At 38.5% G+C, this 18,309-nt stretch overlaps 7 gene segments (V, D, J or C); 5 read left to right on the top strand and 2 right to left on the bottom strand.

Annotated features, from left to right (window-relative positions):
• The first annotated feature begins 1,106 nt into the window (after window positions 1–1,106).
• Window positions 1,107–1,656, top strand: LOC118493323. The segment is given in 2 exon segments: window positions 1,107–1,201; window positions 1,309–1,656. Coding segments are annotated over 2 exon segments (423 nt in total).
• Window positions 1,657–4,846: 3,190 nt separating this feature from the next.
• LOC116055712 lies at window positions 4,847–5,463 on the top strand. The segment is given in 2 exon segments: window positions 4,847–4,924; window positions 5,141–5,463. Coding segments are annotated over 2 exon segments (363 nt in total).
• A 2,001-nt stretch (window positions 5,464–7,464) lies between these two features.
• Window positions 7,465–8,733, bottom strand: LOC116055679. The segment is given in 2 exon segments: window positions 7,465–7,805; window positions 8,614–8,733. A coding segment is annotated over 1 exon segment (267 nt).
• Window positions 8,734–9,763: 1,030 nt separating this feature from the next.
• On the top strand, window positions 9,764–10,300 carry LOC116055662. The segment is given in 2 exon segments: window positions 9,764–9,855; window positions 9,963–10,300. Coding segments are annotated over 2 exon segments (414 nt in total).
• Window positions 10,301–12,447: 2,147 nt separating this feature from the next.
• Window positions 12,448–13,102, top strand: LOC116055674. The segment is given in 2 exon segments: window positions 12,448–12,563; window positions 12,780–13,102. Coding segments are annotated over 2 exon segments (360 nt in total).
• A 2,000-nt stretch (window positions 13,103–15,102) lies between these two features.
• On the bottom strand, window positions 15,103–16,366 carry LOC116055682. The segment is given in 2 exon segments: window positions 15,103–15,440; window positions 16,249–16,366. A coding segment is annotated over 1 exon segment (264 nt).
• Window positions 16,367–17,755: 1,389 nt separating this feature from the next.
• On the top strand, window positions 17,756–18,248 carry LOC116055673. The segment is given in 2 exon segments: window positions 17,756–17,812; window positions 17,920–18,248. Coding segments are annotated over 2 exon segments (366 nt in total).
• Window positions 18,249–18,309: the final 61 nt, after the last annotated feature.

Genomic DNA, 18,309 nt, shown 5'->3' on the forward strand with positions numbered 1-18,309 from the left:
GTACAGAAAAGTTCAATCCACAGTTTGGAGTTCATGAAAATATTTTACTTCAGTAAATGCTCTTACCAAGAGAAATAAAAGACACAAGCATTTAAACACTTCATCCAAACTACAAGAACTCCAGAACATATATTCTGACCTGCTCATATGTGTGGAGCCGTGCAGATAATTCTGTTTTTATGTACCGACACTTATGCTGTCACCCAAATATAGTGGACGTGATTTATGTTCATAGTGATCAATTCCAAAAATATTTTTGAAAGATTTTAAAGCAACTTCCTTTGTAGAAATAATGTCCTGGTTACTTTGGAAACTCCACAGACTTCACCATCAACAGTTTTTACCAGAACTACTTTCTATCAAAGAAATAGACCCTATCAAACCCACTGTGATGTGGCAGTTATGGACAGTGCCACTACACAAAAAATATAAAGTTTTATATTTAAAACAAGTCAAAGGTTTTCTATAAGACATGACATCACATGTTATACCAAGAATCATTTTAAAGTCTTTGTGACAAAGAGTGAGAAAGGTCATTAATCATAATGACTTGTTCCTCTGTGTCACACATTGTTCATGTTTGTCAGGGCTTGTTTGAGGGAAACAGATGTTCTGCATTAGGGCTGATTACTGAAATGTCGACATACTCAAACAAGTGTTCTCTCATTCTCTGTCAACCCTGACAAAAAGATTTTACATCAATAAAACAAGTGGAAAGATCCTTGTTGGTAGAATCTGCCGTTTAGCATTTTAATTTCTACATTTCACAACAGTAACTGTGTGTATGGATCTCAAATGAGAACACAAATGCACAGTGGCTGTGTGATGAAGACTATGCAGTTTAACAGGTTTTAGTAATTCAACAGAATCAACTTCACCCAAATTGCCAATGTAAACCAATCCAATTTCTCAATTTCTTTATGCATTATATCATGAATAATTTATAAAGTCAGTGTTCTCAGCACTGAAGAGGAAACCCCCTGTCCCTGTTGGAGTCAGTCAGAGCATTTCCATAGAGAGCCACTTTGCATCAGCAGCACCATGCTCCAGTGCTCTGGGAGAGTTTATAGTCCTGAGAGTTGAACACTGGATGACTGACAGCTGTCCTTCATGACAACAGAAGACACAGAAATCCTCCTCATCAAAAACATGACTTTGATCTCCGTCCTCATCTGGACTCTCCTCTGCTGCTGCTTCACAGGTAAAGTCCAGAGAATCAAACTCCTCTCCTCTATCAACATCCGTCCCTCTGAAATGAAGACGACTAAACCGTGACGCTGCTTTATGTTTTTGTCTCTGTATCCTCAGAGTCCAGAGGCCAGGTCACAGTGACTCAGCCTGGAGCAGTGAGCTCTGCTCTGGGAGGCTCCGTCTCCATCAGCTGTAGGACCAGTCAGGCTGTTTATGTTTATAGCAGCAACCACTATTTAGCCTGGTACCAACATAGAGATGGAGAAACTCCTAAACTGCTCATTTACTATGCTAGCACTCGACAATCAGGAATTCCTGGTCGTTTTACAGGCAGTGGATCAAACTCTGACTTCACTCTGACCATCAGTGGAGTCCAGACTGAAGATGCAGCAGTTTACTACTGTCAGAGTCGTCACTATATCAACAGTCAGTATGTGTTCACACAGTGAAAAAGCGTCGTACAAAAACCTCCCTCAGTCAGACTGAACAGAAACTGAACTGACTGCTGCAGCTGGAAGCTACTGCAGAGACTGATACACTTCACTGAGGACACACACACACACACACACACACACACACACACACGACCTGATTCAACAAAAGGGAGACACATCATCATCAAGTTTCACAAAATATATTTACATTGAGGAAAATAAGTACTTGAACACCCTGCTATTTTGCAAGTTCTCCCACTTAGAAATCATGGAGGGGTCTGAAATTGTCATCGTAGGTGCATGTCCACTGTGAGAGACATAATCTAAAAAAATAAATCCAGAAATCACAATGTATGATTTTTTAACTATTTATTTGTATGATACAGCTGCAAATAAGTACCGTATTTTCCGGACTATAAGTCGGACTTTTTTTCATACTTTGGCTGGTCCTGCGACTTATAGTCAGGTGCGACTTATATATCAAAATATTTATAATTTCACGTTTTTAAATGTTATTTCATGCTGAAAACATTACCGTCTACAGCCGCCAGAGGGCGCTCTAGGCAAAAAGAAACTGCAGGTGACTGCAGGTATTCGACTCTTGCAATGAAGAAAACAAAGAAAGCTAGTCGCGCGCTGAAAGCAAGATGGCCAGAGCTGGAGGAACGAGTCCACAGATGTAGATGCACGTCAACGGTGCAGTTACGTCTCCACGCCCTGGTAGTTGTTCTGTATTCTGTTGTATAGTTGAATAACTGTTAATGTGTTACGTTAACATACCGGACACCTACCGTATTCAGCCCCTTGTTCTGTGTGCTACTGTGTAGTTGAATAACTTACCTTTCCAGATTAAATGTCTGTTCTTGATCTTGGATTTTGTGAAATCAATTTCTAAATAAATGCGACTTATAGTCCAGTGCGACTTATATGTTTTTTTCCTCTTCATGACGCATTTTTTGACTGATGCGACTTATACTCCGGAGCGACTTATAGTCCGGAAAATACGGTATTTGAACACCTGAGAAAATCAATGTTAATATTTGGTACAGTAGCCTTTGTTTGCAATTTCAGAGGTCAAACGTTTCCTGTAGTTTTTCACCAGGTTTGCACACACTGCAGGAGGGATTTTGGCCCACTCCTCCACACAGATCTTCTCTAGATCAGTCAGGTTTCTGGGCTGTCGCTGAGAAACAGAGTTTGAGCTCCCTCCAAAGATTCTCTATTGGGTTTAGGTCTGGAGACTGGCTAGGCCACGCCAGAACCTTGATATGCTTCTTACAGAGCCACTCCTTGGTTATCCTGGCTGTGTGCTTCGGGTCATTGTCATGTTGGAAGACCCAGCCTCGACCCATCTTCAATGCTCTAACTGAGGGAAAATCTCGCAATACATGGCCCCGGTCATCCTCTCCTTAATACAGTGCAGTCGGCCTGTCCCATGTGCAGAAAAACACCCCCAAAGCATGATGCTACCACCCCCATGCTTCACAGTAGGGATGCTGTTCTTGGGATGGTACTCATCATTCTTCTTCCTCCAAACATGGTTAGTGGAATTATGACCAAAAAGTTCTATTTTGGTCTCATCTGACCACATGACTTTCTTCCATGACTCCTCTGGATCATCCAAATGGTCATTGGCAAACTTAAGACGGGCCTTGACATGTGCTGGTTTAAGCAGGGGAACCTTCCGTGCCATGCATGATTTCAAACCATGACGTCTTAGTGTATTACCAACAGTAACCTTGGAAACGGTGGTCCCAGCTCTTTTCAGGTCATTGACCAGCTCCTCCCGTGTAGTTCTGGGCTGATTTCTCACCTTTCTTAGGATCATTGAGACCCCACGAGGTGAGATCTTGCATGGAGCCCCAGTCCGAGGGAGATTGACAGTCATGTTTAGCTTCATCCATTTTCTAATGATTGCTCCAACAGTGGACCTTTTTTCACCAAGCTGCTTGGCAATTTCCCCGTAGCCCTTTCCAGCCTTGTGGAGGTGTACAATTTTGTCTCTAGTGTCTTTGGACAGCTCTTTGGTCTTGGCCATGTTAGTAGTTGGATTCTTACTGATTGTATGGGGTGGACAGGTGTCTTTATGCAGCTAACGACCTCAAACAGGTGCATCTAATTTAGGATAATAAATGGAGTGGAGGTGGACATTTTAAAGGCAGACTAACAGGTCTTTGAGGGTCAGAATTCTAGCTGATAGACAGGTGTTCAAATACTTATTTGCAGCTGTATCATACAAATAAATAGTTAAAAAATCATACATTGTGATTTCTGGATTTTTTTTTTTTTGATTTTGTCTCTCACAGTGGACATGCACCTACGATGACAATTTCAGACCCCTCCATGATTTCTAAGTGGGAGAACTTGCAAATTAGCAGGGTGTTCAAATACTTATTTTCCTCACTGTATTTACACAACTTAAACCAAATTACAGGGTTAACTTCATAGGAGCAGAGTAGAGAACTAAAGCAGACGGGAGAGGAGCAAAGCTGCAGCAGAGTGGAGAGTCAGCCAGAGAGAGGGCTGCACTGCATCCAGACTTAAATAACCTCCTGCTACTGGGAACATCCTCAGCTGTTCCCAGTTGCTCTAACCATCACCTGCAGAGAGAGCACAGACAGCTGAATCACACAGCTAACTCAAGATGACACCATCCATTCATATCACATTATAATCTCATCTTCTTATCTGATTCATGCCTAATTCAATTTTAGTTTATTTCAGATACACAGGTCCATATCTCTCTAAAATATATAAAACACAACAACACAAATAAGACAAAAAATGTATATATTGAAGTTCATAAGGTCAAAATAATTAAAACAGACATTTTTTTCAATGTTGCCAAAATATGAAGTGCACCTTGTGTCACATTTTGTAGGGTCAGTTAAAGCAATTATAATTAATTCTTTTGAGTCAGTTAGGCCACATATATACATGAGGTATACTAACAATGGCATTATGTTAATTTATAATTTCTTTCTCAAGACATATCCATTTTTAAATCTTAAAACTGAGTTAAATCTTTCTAGACTTTTGGAACTATGAAGACATCAACATTGGTTTCGTTTAAAATAACAGACATGGATACAACTGATTTGATGAAAGGTTCTTTATTGTGTTGAAATAATAAAATATTTAAAAGGCAACAAAACTTTATCAATGAAACATGTAATTAGACAGTGAGGGAAAGAACGAGATAGAAAGGTAAAGAGTAGCAGAGAGACACTGACACGCCGGCAGCATGATGATGATGTCACTGATTCTACTGCTGGCCACCCTGGGGCTCCTTGTTCAGGGTGAGACTCTCTTCTGAAAACTTTACTTCAGGATGCAACCAGGTTCACCTCAATGATGTTCTGCTATGATGGAGAAACACTGGAACAAGCAGCATTTATCTTCTTCCATCTCTTCTCCATGTTAAAGAAATGAGACTCTTCTGTTTGGATGTTGATCATCTTTCTCCAAGCTGGATTTGTCTCAATAACCCTTCTGCTCTTTTTCATGTTTTCCAGGTTCATCAGGAGAAATCATCCTGACTCAGTCTCCTGGATCTCAGTCTGTTGCTCCAGGACAGTCTGTCTCTATCAGATGTAAAGCCAGTTCAACTGCTGGTACTTGCCTTCACTGGTACCTTCAGAAACCTGGAGAATCTCCTAAACTTCTGATTTATTATGCTACAACTCGTCAGTCTGGAGTTTCCGACCGTTTCAGTGGAAGTGGATCTGGAACTGACTTCACTCTGACCATCAGTGGAGTTCAGACTGAAGATGCAGGAGATTATTACTGTCAGCAGTGTAGCAGTTGGCCGTTCACACAGTGATACAACGTCGTACAAAAACCTCCTCAGCTGGAGAGGAACTGATCTGACTCAACAGCTGAACAGAAACTACAACACTACATGATTTATTAACATACATTTATAAGTTAGACCACAATAACACTTTCAGCATAAACACATTTTGTATATTTCTGTTAAATATAGTTTTGGGACTATTTTTGTGCAGTTTGATGGTTAATATAAATTTGCTCAAAGTCAGAATCAGACCTCTATAATTTCAGCTCTTTTACCAATATATTCTAAGTATCAAATCAAATAATAAATCAATTTAGATTTAGGTAAAAATAGCTAATAAATGCTTAATTCTTACTTTTTATGTCTCTTTAAAAATGCCAGAAACTTCATATTGTCAAACTCAAAGCAAGAAAACAACAAAACTTTAATTTATTTCACGTGATAAATTATGAAGTATACTTGATGCATTTTATTAAAGTCAAATATCAATGACACTATGCACTTTATCACTCAGACATTCTGAGTGTGTTGTAGTTAATTAGATAATGATAGTCATGATAGACGAAACTCTCTCATGGACTTCTCATATAGAATTTATCTGCAAAAAAATATAACAGCGTGTTTATTTTCTTCGTAGATTGAGATCCTTTGGAGCTAGTAGCCAAATCATGTCTTTGATTTTGACATCAGTAATTCAGAGTATCATGCTCTACTGTAGTACTGCTATCAGTTACAAATAAAACAAAGCTATTTAATCAGATTAGAATTTACTCAAAGATTATAGGACTACCTGTAGCACACTCCTTTCAGGAGGCTCACAGTAATAGTATGCTTAGACTGGCCAGAAATATTTCAAATGACTGCCTTCAAACAGACGCTTTAGAGTAATCTATCCTATTGTTAAACCAGCTACATTAAATCCAGTGTAATACTTATTTCAGGGATATACGTCTCCAAGACATTGTCTGTGTGTATGTTCATGTCATTTTCTCTTGTTATACATGTTTTCTTTGTTTTCCTACTTGGAAGTTTATGTCATTTGTGGTCATGTTTCATGTATGTCTGTTGGTCTTATTAATCTCATGTATGTTTGTATGTATGGGTATGTCCTCTTTTTAATACGAGCTACCCAGGGATGCACAAAGAATTTCTGCCTTGGCTGACTATAAAGTTGTATCGTATCTTATCATATCATATAATCTTGACAACTATGATACAGCACAACTCAGTACAGAGTAAGACACTAAAAGTATTTGTTTTCCAAAATCTTCACATAGATTATTAAAAACCTAATGATCTGACCCTGAGACAAACTCAGATATAAGATGCTGATCATTTTATACTTCACAAAATAATTGCAATAAATTCTTCTCAAATGTAGTTTACTAAGATTCTTTATACTTTCTGGACATTTCTAAAAAGCTTTCAACATGAGAGTTATAGTAGTCTATAGACACATCTAAAAACAATTCATCATAGTAAACACTTCATTTATGAGATACATAGTATATCTGAATTTCCTATATATTATAAATATATATTCCTAAATATTGAAATAATCACCTTAACTACAAAATCAAATTTTAAATTACTCCAATGAAGAAGTTTCTGAAGTCACATAAGCTTTAAAGAATTTGGAATAAATGATGGATTTACTTCTATCTTCTCTGGGTCACATTAATGATTCTCTGATTAGTTTTATGTTTTCAAAATATATTAAACATGATATTATATTACCTTATAGTTTCTTTCTCGAGATATTTCCAGGCAGTTTTACATTAAACTCAGTTGAGTTTAACATTTCTAGATTTATGGAACTATTAAGACAGATATATCTGTTTCTTTTACAATAACAGACATGGAAACAACTGATTTGATGAGAAGTGATTTATTGTGTTAAAATAATCAAAATTAAAACATGCAACACACTTTATCAATGAAACCTGTAATTAGACAGTGAGTGAGGGAAAGAGATAAACAGAGAGAGAGTTACAGACTGAGATCAGTATCAGAGTGAAACCAGTAGCAGAGTCCCAGTGAGTCAGGTCAGGACTGGGAACACTGGTCTCTCCTCAGTGTCTCTGAGAGTGGAGTCTGGGAGCCCTGGGTGGCCTCACAGGTCACAGAGCCCACCTTCTCCCACTGGTCTGCAGGGAGCCTCAGGGTGCTGCTCCAGCTGTATTTGCCGTCCTTCTCCAGCACCCCGGGGCTCCTGCTCTCCTCCCAGCTGCTGCTGCTGCTGCTGCTGCTGCTGCCGTCCACCTTCCAGGCCAGACTCCAGTCTGAGGGGAAGCCCTTGTTGGCCAGGCACATGAGCGTGGCCTTCCCCTTCAGCAGCTCCTCTCTGGAGGGGGGCAGCACCGTCAGGGTGGGACGGACATCACCTAGGAGACACCAATCAGATTAGAGGACAGGGACCACACAGCTGTCAACCAACCAGCAGCCACTTGGACACCTTTACTGTGTGAGAGTTGGTTTTCTCCTTTAAGGAGTTTCTGTCAGATGGTTTTTCTGCTCCACCAGTCACTCACTCACACATTGTTTCACTTCCCTTTAAGAAGCCTCTCATGTAAATCAGCACAGAGAGAATCATCTACACAATGAGCTGATATATATCAAACTATACACTGGAAATAACATGTCAACTTTTGGACAAATCTTTAAACCTCCAAATCAAGATCATCAACAACCTAACTATACATGACTTTAAAGTATTTAGTGTAATAGAAACAAATCCAGAAAATGAGCTGACAACATCAAATGTTCTTCATGTGATTTTGATCATCATTACCAAACTGTTCAAATAGTTTTCAAACTTTGAAACAATACATGACACAGTAAAGAGATGTTGCACATTTTCAAATACCGATCTTTATCTTTGCTCTGTTCAATTGTTTGAATATCTGAATCTTCATTTGCTTTAAACAGTTATCATTGATGTGGAAAATTAAAAATGAATCTTGTAGAACAGTTTTTCAGTTTTATCTTTTCCACACTTCAAGTCATTTAAATTTCAGTTTGACAGAAATGTGTAAAGAAATGTTTAGTGAAGCTGCTCTGAGTTAGTCTCCACGATAAAGGAGGAGAAATAAAAACGTGAATACATATATATTTTATCTACTGTAAACAGAATTTAAAACATTACTTTACAAAATTTACAATATAGTTTTTAGTATTTGTGCAGAAACTTACTTCCAACATTCAGTCTGGTTCCTCCACCAAAAGTCCACCACAGTGATACAAAGTCATTGAGCCGCCGTACAAAAACCTCTCACTGTAGAGAGACACGGCTCTCTGACTTTGTCAGACTGAACTAAACCTACAAGCCCTCAAGATGCTACTTTACCATTAAAGCTGGAAATAATGATTTATCCTCTGACTTAATTTTTCATTGTCTTTACAATGAACAATGAGCGTTTGTTTTTTTCTATATCAACAGCAAACTTTTGTCTCTTAGAGTAAAATATTTCTGTAAAACTTATGGATTAATATTTCACAAATATGGAAAGTTAGTTGTGCAAAAAGTAAAGGAAGAAAAATAGCTCCTGAAATAATAGTTTCTTAAAAGTTTGACTTACTTCCAACATTCAGTCTGGTTCCTCCACCAAAAGTCAACCACAGTGATACAAAGTCATTGAGCCGCCGTACAAAAACCTCTCACTGTAGAGAGACACGGCTCTCTGACTTTGACACAAACAAACTCACCAAAATGAGGCTGTTTGTAAAATCTTGTCAGATAAAAAGAAAACTGACAATAACACAGTGCTGCAGATTTCCTTAATGCATGTTTTTGGTATATGTTAAATGACTGTGATTTCTTCTCTTGCAATTAATTTAAATAAGACAGAAGACATTAGATTAGATTGACTTTATTGTCCACCTCAGTGGCCTTCTCCCAATGTACAGCAAAGGTAAATACAATGCACATAACACAGCACACCATTAAAAACATATAATATACAGAATACAATATACAATAGTGTAAATGGGCAGGTAGCAGCAGATAAGTTATATAAATAATACAAGAAAGCAAATCTTATAAAACAACAAGTGTTCCCTGATGCAGTAATTATGTGTTCAATGGCTGTATGGCATAGAGAATAAAATACTTCTTGTAAATGTTCCAGCAGGTCCATGGGACCCTAAATCTAACATTTACTATACTCTGATAAAGTGATTGATCCATTGATGAGCAGCATCATCAGAGTAATCCAAGTCCCTGTTGGAGTCAGTCAGAGCATTTCCATAGAGAGCCACTTTGCATCAGCAGCACCATGCTCCAGTGCTCTGGGAGAGTTTATAGTCCTGAGAGTTGAACACTGGATGACTGACAGCTGTCCTTCATGACAACAGAAGACACAGAAATCCTCCTCATCAAAAACATGACTTTGATCTCCGTCCTCATCTGGACTCTCCTCTGCTGCTGCTTCACAGGTAAAGTCCAGAGAATCAAACTCCTCTCCTCTATCAACATCCGTCCCTCTGAAATGAAGACGACTAAACCGTGACGCTGCTTTATGTTTTTGTCTCTGTATCCTCAGAGTCCAGAGGCCAGGTCACAGTGACTCAGCCTGGAGCAGTGAGCTCTGCTCTGGGAGGCTCCGTCTCCATCAGCTGTAGGACCAGTCAGGATGTTTATGGTGGGAGCTATCTACACTGGTACCAACAGAGAGATGGAGAAACTCCTAAACTGCTCATTTACTATACCAGCACTCGACAATCAGGGATTCCAGATCGTTTTACAGGCAGTGGATCAAACTCTGACTTCACTCTGACCATCAGTGGAGTCCAGACTGAAGATGCAGCAGTTTACTACTGTCAGAGTTATCATGAAATCAACAGTCAGAGTGTGTTCACACAGTGAAAAAGCGTCGTACAAAAACCTCCCTCAGTCAGACTGAACAGAAACTGAACTGACTGCTGCAGCTGGAAGCTACTGCAGAGACTGATACACTTCACTGAGGACACACACACACACACACACACACACACACACACACACACACACACAAACACACACAAATGACCTGATTCAAGTGGCAACAACAAAAAGGAGACACACCATCATCAAGTTTTTACAAAATATATTTATTATAACAAATTAAACCAAATTAAAGGGTTAACTTTAATTATTTAATTATTTAAAAAAAAAAAATTAAAGGGTTAACTTTAACTTATTTATGGGCTGTGGATATTAGTAAAGTCAGTATTGTGTGATGTGCATGAGTGGTAAATATGTGTGTGCGGGTGTTGTAAAGGTTGATAGGAGCAGAGTAGAGAACTAAAGCAGACGGGAGAGGAGCAAAGCTGCAGCAGAGTGGAGAGTCAGCCAGAGAGAGGGCTGCACTGCATCCAGACTTAAATAACCTCCTGCTACTGGGAACATCCTCAGCTGTTCCCAGTTGCTCTAACCATCACCTGCAGAGAGAGCACAGAAAGCTGAATCACACAGCTAACTCAAGATGACACCATCCATTCATATCACATTATAATCTCATCTTCTTATCTGATTCATGCCAAAGAATCAACAGGAGCCAATTTGGAACTCATAAAAATAGTAAAACAGAAATCCTATTTCTGCATCTATATAAAGTATATGCAAAAACACAATTTCTCCTACAAGCAAATAAAAAACCCAACAAATACATTGAGATCATTCTTGACTTTGGAAACAGCAAAACAATGTCTTCACAACATCCATCCAGTAGCTGTTGATCTTTCAATCATACCACATGATCTTCAGAGGTGGGACCAAGTCACTGTTCTGGAAGTCACAAGTAAGTCTCAAGTCTTTGCACTGAAGTTCCAAGTCAAGACTAACAAATCCCAAGTCAAGTCCCAAGTCATACATTTTGTATTTAGAGTCCTTTAACAAGTCATAATGCAATCTTCAAATGTAGACAACAGAGTAATAGTACATATAAATTGCACAAATCATGAAGGCATTATTAAAATAAGTTTAATCACGTGCTACTGAACGTAATAACACTGACACAGCAGTTTAATACTTTCATAATGTATTATGTCTACATGAAATAAAAAGATAAATGTAAAAGAAAAAAACACAAACATAGTGTGGCAGTCTGCCAGAAATAGGTCCTAGAGTTCTATAGTAAAGTTACTCACTTTATGGAGGAATAATCTGTGTCTGCATGTGTGTGAGAGAGAACGTAACAGTTTGTATAAAACAACATCAACGAAGGAATAAACGGTTTCATTCACCCACAAGGTTGTGCTTTTTCTGTTACTAAGGGTTACCCCAAGATTTCTCTGTTATAACGTTAGCATTTACTTTTCTTATATTTCAGGTTAACAGCAGCTTCAAATGTCGAAAAAGAAATTGGAAGATGTTGCATCTCCATCTGTAATATTCAACACACATTTTTTGCATATTGCCACCCATTTTTTGTTGACCACCATATAGTCTTTATACGCAAACAAAATTATCTTTTGTGTCATAATTTCCAACTGGCACTCAGCAACATAACTTCACTTCTTCATGTTTGTCTCCAGCATATGCTCTCCGGTCTGCAGTCTGTCAGATCAGCTGAAGGTGATCTAGGTAATGATGCATTCATGAAGTATCAACTTGCTGGGAATTAATAGCGTTGATTCAGGAGATAAACGCAATTGTATTTTTAATGTCAAAAACTTCTGGTTGGAGTTTCTCGAGCATGTCATCTGAGATCCTCGGACTCAGCCTTCTATAAAGACTCATCAGTGCTTTACTTGGTGAAATCTTCACATTACAAACACCTAAACTTGTCAAACCTGCTTTTATATTAATATCACTAATCATCAAAAGAAGACCATATTACCAAACTAGAAAAACAGAACAAAACTGTCCATATGTCACATGATCAGTTTACTACCAGACTTTTCAATATCCTCTCCATGTGAATATGTAAATATGTAGGTCCATGCTCTCAGCACTGAGGGGGAAACAGCATGACATGTTGAGGACAGCTACAGTTCACTGACTCTGTGTGTTTGCATATGTGTCCTGCCTCTCTGCTCCCAGCCGTTAAGAGGCCAGTGTTGATCAGTGACTGTCCAGGACTTTCAGAGACACTGACACGCCGGCAGCACGATGATGATGTCACTGATTCTACTGCTGGCCACCCTGGGGCTCCTTGTTCAGGGTGAGACACTCTTCTGAAAACTTTGCTTCAGGATGCAACCAGGTTCACCTCAATGATGTTCTGCTATGATGGAGAAACACTGGAACAAGCAGCATTTATCTTCTTCCATCTCTTCTCCATGTTAAAGAAATGAGACTCTTCTGTTTGGATGTTGATCATCTTTCTCCAAGCTGGATTTGTCTCAATAACCCTTCTGCTCTTTTTCATGTTTTCCAGGTTCATCAGGAGAAATCATCCTGACTCAGTCTCCTGGATCTCAGTCTGTTGCTCCAGGACAGTCTGTCTCTATCAGATGTAAAGCCAGTTCAACTGCTGGTACTTACCTAAACTGGTACCTTCAGAAACCTGGAGAATCTCCCAAACTTTTGATTTATTATGCTACAAGCCGTCAGTCTGGAGCTTCCGACCGTTTCAGTGGAAGTGGATCTGGAACTGACTTCACTCTGACCATCAGTGGAGTTCAGACTGAAGATGCAGGAGATTATTATTGTCAGCAGGGTAACAGTTGGCCGTTCACACAGTGATACAACGTCGTACAAAAACCTCCTCAGCTGGAGAGGAACTGATCTGACTCAACAGCTGAACAGAAACTACAACACTACATGATTTATTAACATACATTTATAAGTTAGACCACAATAACACTTTCAAAATAAACACATTTTGTATATTTCTGTTAAATATAGTTTTGGGATTATTTTTGTGCAGTTTGATGGTTAATATAAATTTGCTCAATGTCAGAATCACAACTGTATAATTTCAGCTCTTTTAACAACATAGTCTAAGTATCAAATCAAATAATAAATCAATTTAGATTTAGGTAAAAATAGCTAATAAATGCTTAATTCTTACTTTTTATGTCACTTTAAAAATGCCAGAAACTTCATACTGTCAAACTCAAAGCAGGAAAACAACAAAACTTTAATTTATTTCACGTGATAAATTATGAAGTATACTTGATGCATTTTATCAAAGTCAAATATCAATGACACTATGCACTTTATCACTCAGACATTCTGAGTGTTTTGTAGTTAATTAGATAATGATAGTCATGATAGACGAAACTCTCTCATGGACTTCTCATATAGAATTTATCTGCTAAAAAATATAACAGCATGTTTATTTTCTTCGTAGATTGAGATCCTTTGGAGCTAGTAGCCAAATCATGTCTTTGATTTTGACATCAGTAATTCAGAGTATCATGCTCTACTGTAGTACTGCTATCAGTTACAAATAAAACAAAGCTATTTAATCAGATTGAAATTTACTCAAAGATTATAGGACTACCTGTAGCACACTCCTTTCAGGAGGCTCACAGTAATAGTATGCTTAGACTGGCCAGAAATATTTCAAATGACTGCCTTCAAACAGACGCTTTAGAGTAATCTATCCTATTGTTAAACCAGCTACATTAAATCCAGCGTAATACTTATTTCAGGGATATACGTCTCCAAGACATTGTCTGTGTGTATGTTCATGTCATTTTCTCTTGTTATACATGTTTTCTTTGTTTTCCTACTTGGAAGTTTATGTCATTTGTGGTAATGTTTCATGTATGTCTGTTGGTCTTATTAATCTCATGTATGTTTGTATGTATGTGTATGTTCTCTTTTTTATACGAGCTACCCAGGGATGCACAAAGAATTTCGGCCTTGGCTGACAATAAAGTTGTATCGTATCTTATCGTATCATATAATCTTGACAACTATGACACAGCACAACTCAGTACAGAGTAAAACACTAAAAGTATTTGTTTTCCAAAATCTTCACATAGATTATTAAAAACCTAATGATCTGACCCTGAGACAAACTCAGATATAAGATGCTGATCATTTCATACTTCACAAAATAATTGCAATAAATTCTTCTCAAATGTAGTTTACTAAGATTCTTTATACTTTCTGGACATTTCTAAAAAGCTTTCAACATGAGAGTTATAGTAGTCTATAGACACATCTAAAAACAATTCATCATAGTAAACATTTCATTTATGAGTTAGATAGTGTATCTGAATTTCCTATATATTATAAATATATATTCCTAAATATTGAAATAATCACCTTTCCTACAAAATAAATTTAAAATTACTCCAGTGAAGAAGTTTCTGAAGTCACATCAGCTTTAAAGAATTTGGAATAAATGATGGATTTACTTCTATCTTGTCTGGGTCACATTAATGATTATCTGATTAGTTTTGTGTTTTCAAAATATATTAAACATGATATTATATTACCTTATAGTTTCTTTCTCGAGACATTTCCAGGCAGTTTTACATTAAACTCAGTTGAGTTTAACATTTCTAGATTTATGGAACTATTAAGACAGAGATATCTGTTTCTTTTACAATAACAGACGTGGAAACAACTGATTTGATGAAAAGTGATTTATTGTGTTAAAATAATCAAAATTAAAACATGCAACACACTTTATCAATGAAACCTGTAATTAGACAGTGAGTGAGGGAAAGAGATAAACAGAGAGAGAGTTACAGACTGAGATCAGTATCAGAGTGAAACCAGTAGCAGAGTCCCAGTGAGTCAGGTCAGGACTGGGAACACTGGTCTCTCCTCAGTGTCTCTGAGAGTGGAGTCTGGGAGCCCTGGGTGGCCTCACAGGTCACAGAGCCCACCTTCTCCCACTGGTCTGCAGGGAGCCTCAGGGTGCTGCTCCAGCTGTATTTGCCGTCCTTCTCCAGCACCCCGGGGCTCCTGCTCTCCTCCCAGCTGCTGCTGCTGCTGCTGCTGCTGCCGTCCACCTTCCAGGCCAGACTCCAGTCTGAGGGGAAGCCCTTGTTGGCCAGGCACATGAGCGTGGCCTTCCCCTTCAGCAGCTCCTCACTGGAGGGGGGCAGCACCGTCAGGGTGGGACGGACATCACCTAGGAGACACCAATCAGATTAGAGGACAGGGACCACACAGCTGTCAATCAACCAGCAGCCACTTGGACACCTTTACTGTGTGAGAGTTGGTTTTCTCCTTTAAGGAGTTTCTGTCAGATGGTTTTTCTGCTCCACCAGTCACTCACTCACACATTGTTTCACTTCCCTTTAAGAAGCCTCTCATGTAAATCAGCACAGAGAGAATCATCTACACAATGAGCTGATATATATCAAACTATACACTGGAAATAAAATGTCAACTTTTGGACAAATCTTTAAACCTCCAAATCAAGATCATCAACAACCTAACTATACATGACTTTAAAGTATTTAGTGGAATAGAAACAAATCCAGAAAATGAGCTGACAACATCAAATGTTCTTCATGTGATTTTGATCATCATTACCAAACTGTTCAAATAGTTTTCAAACTTTGAAACAATACATGACACAGTAAAGAGATGTTGCACATTTTCAAATACCGATCTTTATCTTTGCTCTGTTCAATTGTTTGAATATCTGAATCTTCATTTGCTTTAAACAGTTATCATTGATGTGGAAAATTAAAAAAGAATCTTGTAGAACAGTTTTTCAGTTTTATCTTTTCCACACTTCAAGTCATTTAAATTTCAGTTTGACAGAAATGTGTAAAGAAATGTTTAGTGAAGCTGCTCTGAGTTAGTCTCCACGATAAAGGAGGAGAAATAAAAACGTGAATACATATATATTTTATCTACTGTAAACAGAATTTAAAACATTACTTTACAATATTTACAATATAGTTTTTAGTATTTGTGCAGAAACTTACTTCCAACATTCAGTCTGGTTCCTCCACCAAAAGTCCTCCACAGTGATACAAAGTCATTGAGCCGCCGTACAAAAACCTCTCACTGTAGAGAGACACGGCTCTCTGACTTTGTCAGACTGAACTAAACCTACAAGCCCTCAAGATGCTACTTTACCATTAAAGTTGGAAATAATGATTTATCCTCTGTCTTAATATTTCATTTCATGAACTTTCGTTTTTTTCTATTTCAACAGCAAACTTTTGTCTCTTAGAGTAAAATATTTTTGTAAAACTTAAGGATTCATATTTCACAAATATGGAAAGTTAAGAGTGCAGAAAGTAAAGGAAGAAAAATAGCTCCTGAAATATTAGTTTCTTAAAAGTTTGACTTACTTCCAACATTCAGTCTGGTTCCTCCACCAAAAGTTCTCCACAGTGATACAAAGTCATTGAGCCGCCGTACAAAAACCTCTCACTGTAGAGAGACACGGCTCTCTGACTTTGACACAAACAAACTCAACAATGTTTGTAACATCTGTGTGACAATAATACAGTGTTGCACAGTTCCAGAATGCATGTTTTTTATATATATTAAATGTAGAAAATATCTTCTCCTGCAATTAATTTAAAATTACAGAAAACATTAGATTGACTTTTTTGTCCACCTCAGTGGAAATTTGTGTTTGTCTTCTCCCAAAGTACAGCAAAGGTAAATACAATGCACATAACACAGCACACCATTATAAACATACAGGGTACAGAGTAGCTCAGTCTGTAGGGAGTTGGGTTGGGAACCAGAGAGATGGGTTGGGAACCGGAGGGTCGCGGGATCAAGTCCACATACGGACCAAAGTATGGTGGTGGACTGTTAGCTGAAGAGGTGCCAAGTCACCTCCTGGTGCTCTTGACCTGGGCACCAAACCCCCAACTGCTCGGGGCTCCTGTCCATTGACAGCGGCAGCCCCCTCACTCTGACATCTCTCCATTAGTGCATGTATAGCTACTGAGCATGTGGGTGTAATTCAGGCCTGTGTGTAATGTGTATAATAATAATATATAATAATAACAGATTTGCGGGATTAATAAAAGTATAAATTATTATTAGTTATTGTTAATATACAGTACACAATAGTGTAAATGGGCAGGTACAGCAGATAAGTTCTATAAATAATACAAGACAGCAAATCTTATAAAATAACAAGTGTTCGATGATGGAGTAATACTGTGTTCAATGGCTGTATGGCATAGAGAATAAAATACTTCTTGTAAATGTTCCATCAGGTCCATGGGACCCTAAATCTAACATTTACTATACTCTGATAAAGTGATTGATCCATTGATGAACAGCATCATCAGAGTAATCCAAGTCCCTGTTGGAGTCAGTCAGAGCATTTCCATAGAGAGCCACTTTGCATCAGCAGCACCATGCTCCAGTGCTCTGGGAGAGTTTATAGTCCTGAGAGTTGAACACTGGATGACTGACAGCTGTCCTTCATGACAACAGAAGACACAGAAATCCTCCTCATCAAAAACATGACTTTGATCTCCGTCCTCATCTGGACTCTCCTCTGCTGCTGCTTCACAGGTAAAGTCCAGAGAATCAAACTCCTCTCCTCTATCAACATCCGTCCCTCTGAAATGAAGACGACTAAACCGTGACGCTGCTTTATGTTTTTGTCTCTGTATCCTCAGAGTCCAGAGGCCAGGTCACAGTGACTCAGCCTGGAGCAGTGAGCTCTGCTCTGGGAGGCTCCGTCTCCATCAGCTGTAGGACCAGTCAGGCTGTTTATAATGGGAACTATCTACACTGGTACCAACAGAGAGATGGAGAAACTCCTAAACTGCTCATTTACTATACTAGCAATCGACAATCAGGGATTCCAGATCGTTTTACAGGCAGTGGATCAAACTCTGACTTCACTCTGACCATCAGTGGAGTCCAGACTGAAGATGCAGCAGTTTACTACTGTCAGAGTTATCACAGTGGGCCTGTGTTCACACAGTGAAAAAGCGTCGTACAAAAACCTCCCTCAGTCAGACTGAACAGAAACTGAACTGACTGCTGCAGCTGGAAGCTACTGC

The sequence above is a fragment of the Sander lucioperca genome, chromosome 16, assembly GCF_008315115.2.
Source record: "Sander lucioperca isolate FBNREF2018 chromosome 16, SLUC_FBN_1.2, whole genome shotgun sequence".
Classification (NCBI taxonomy): Eukaryota; Metazoa; Chordata; class Actinopteri; order Perciformes; family Percidae; genus Sander; species Sander lucioperca.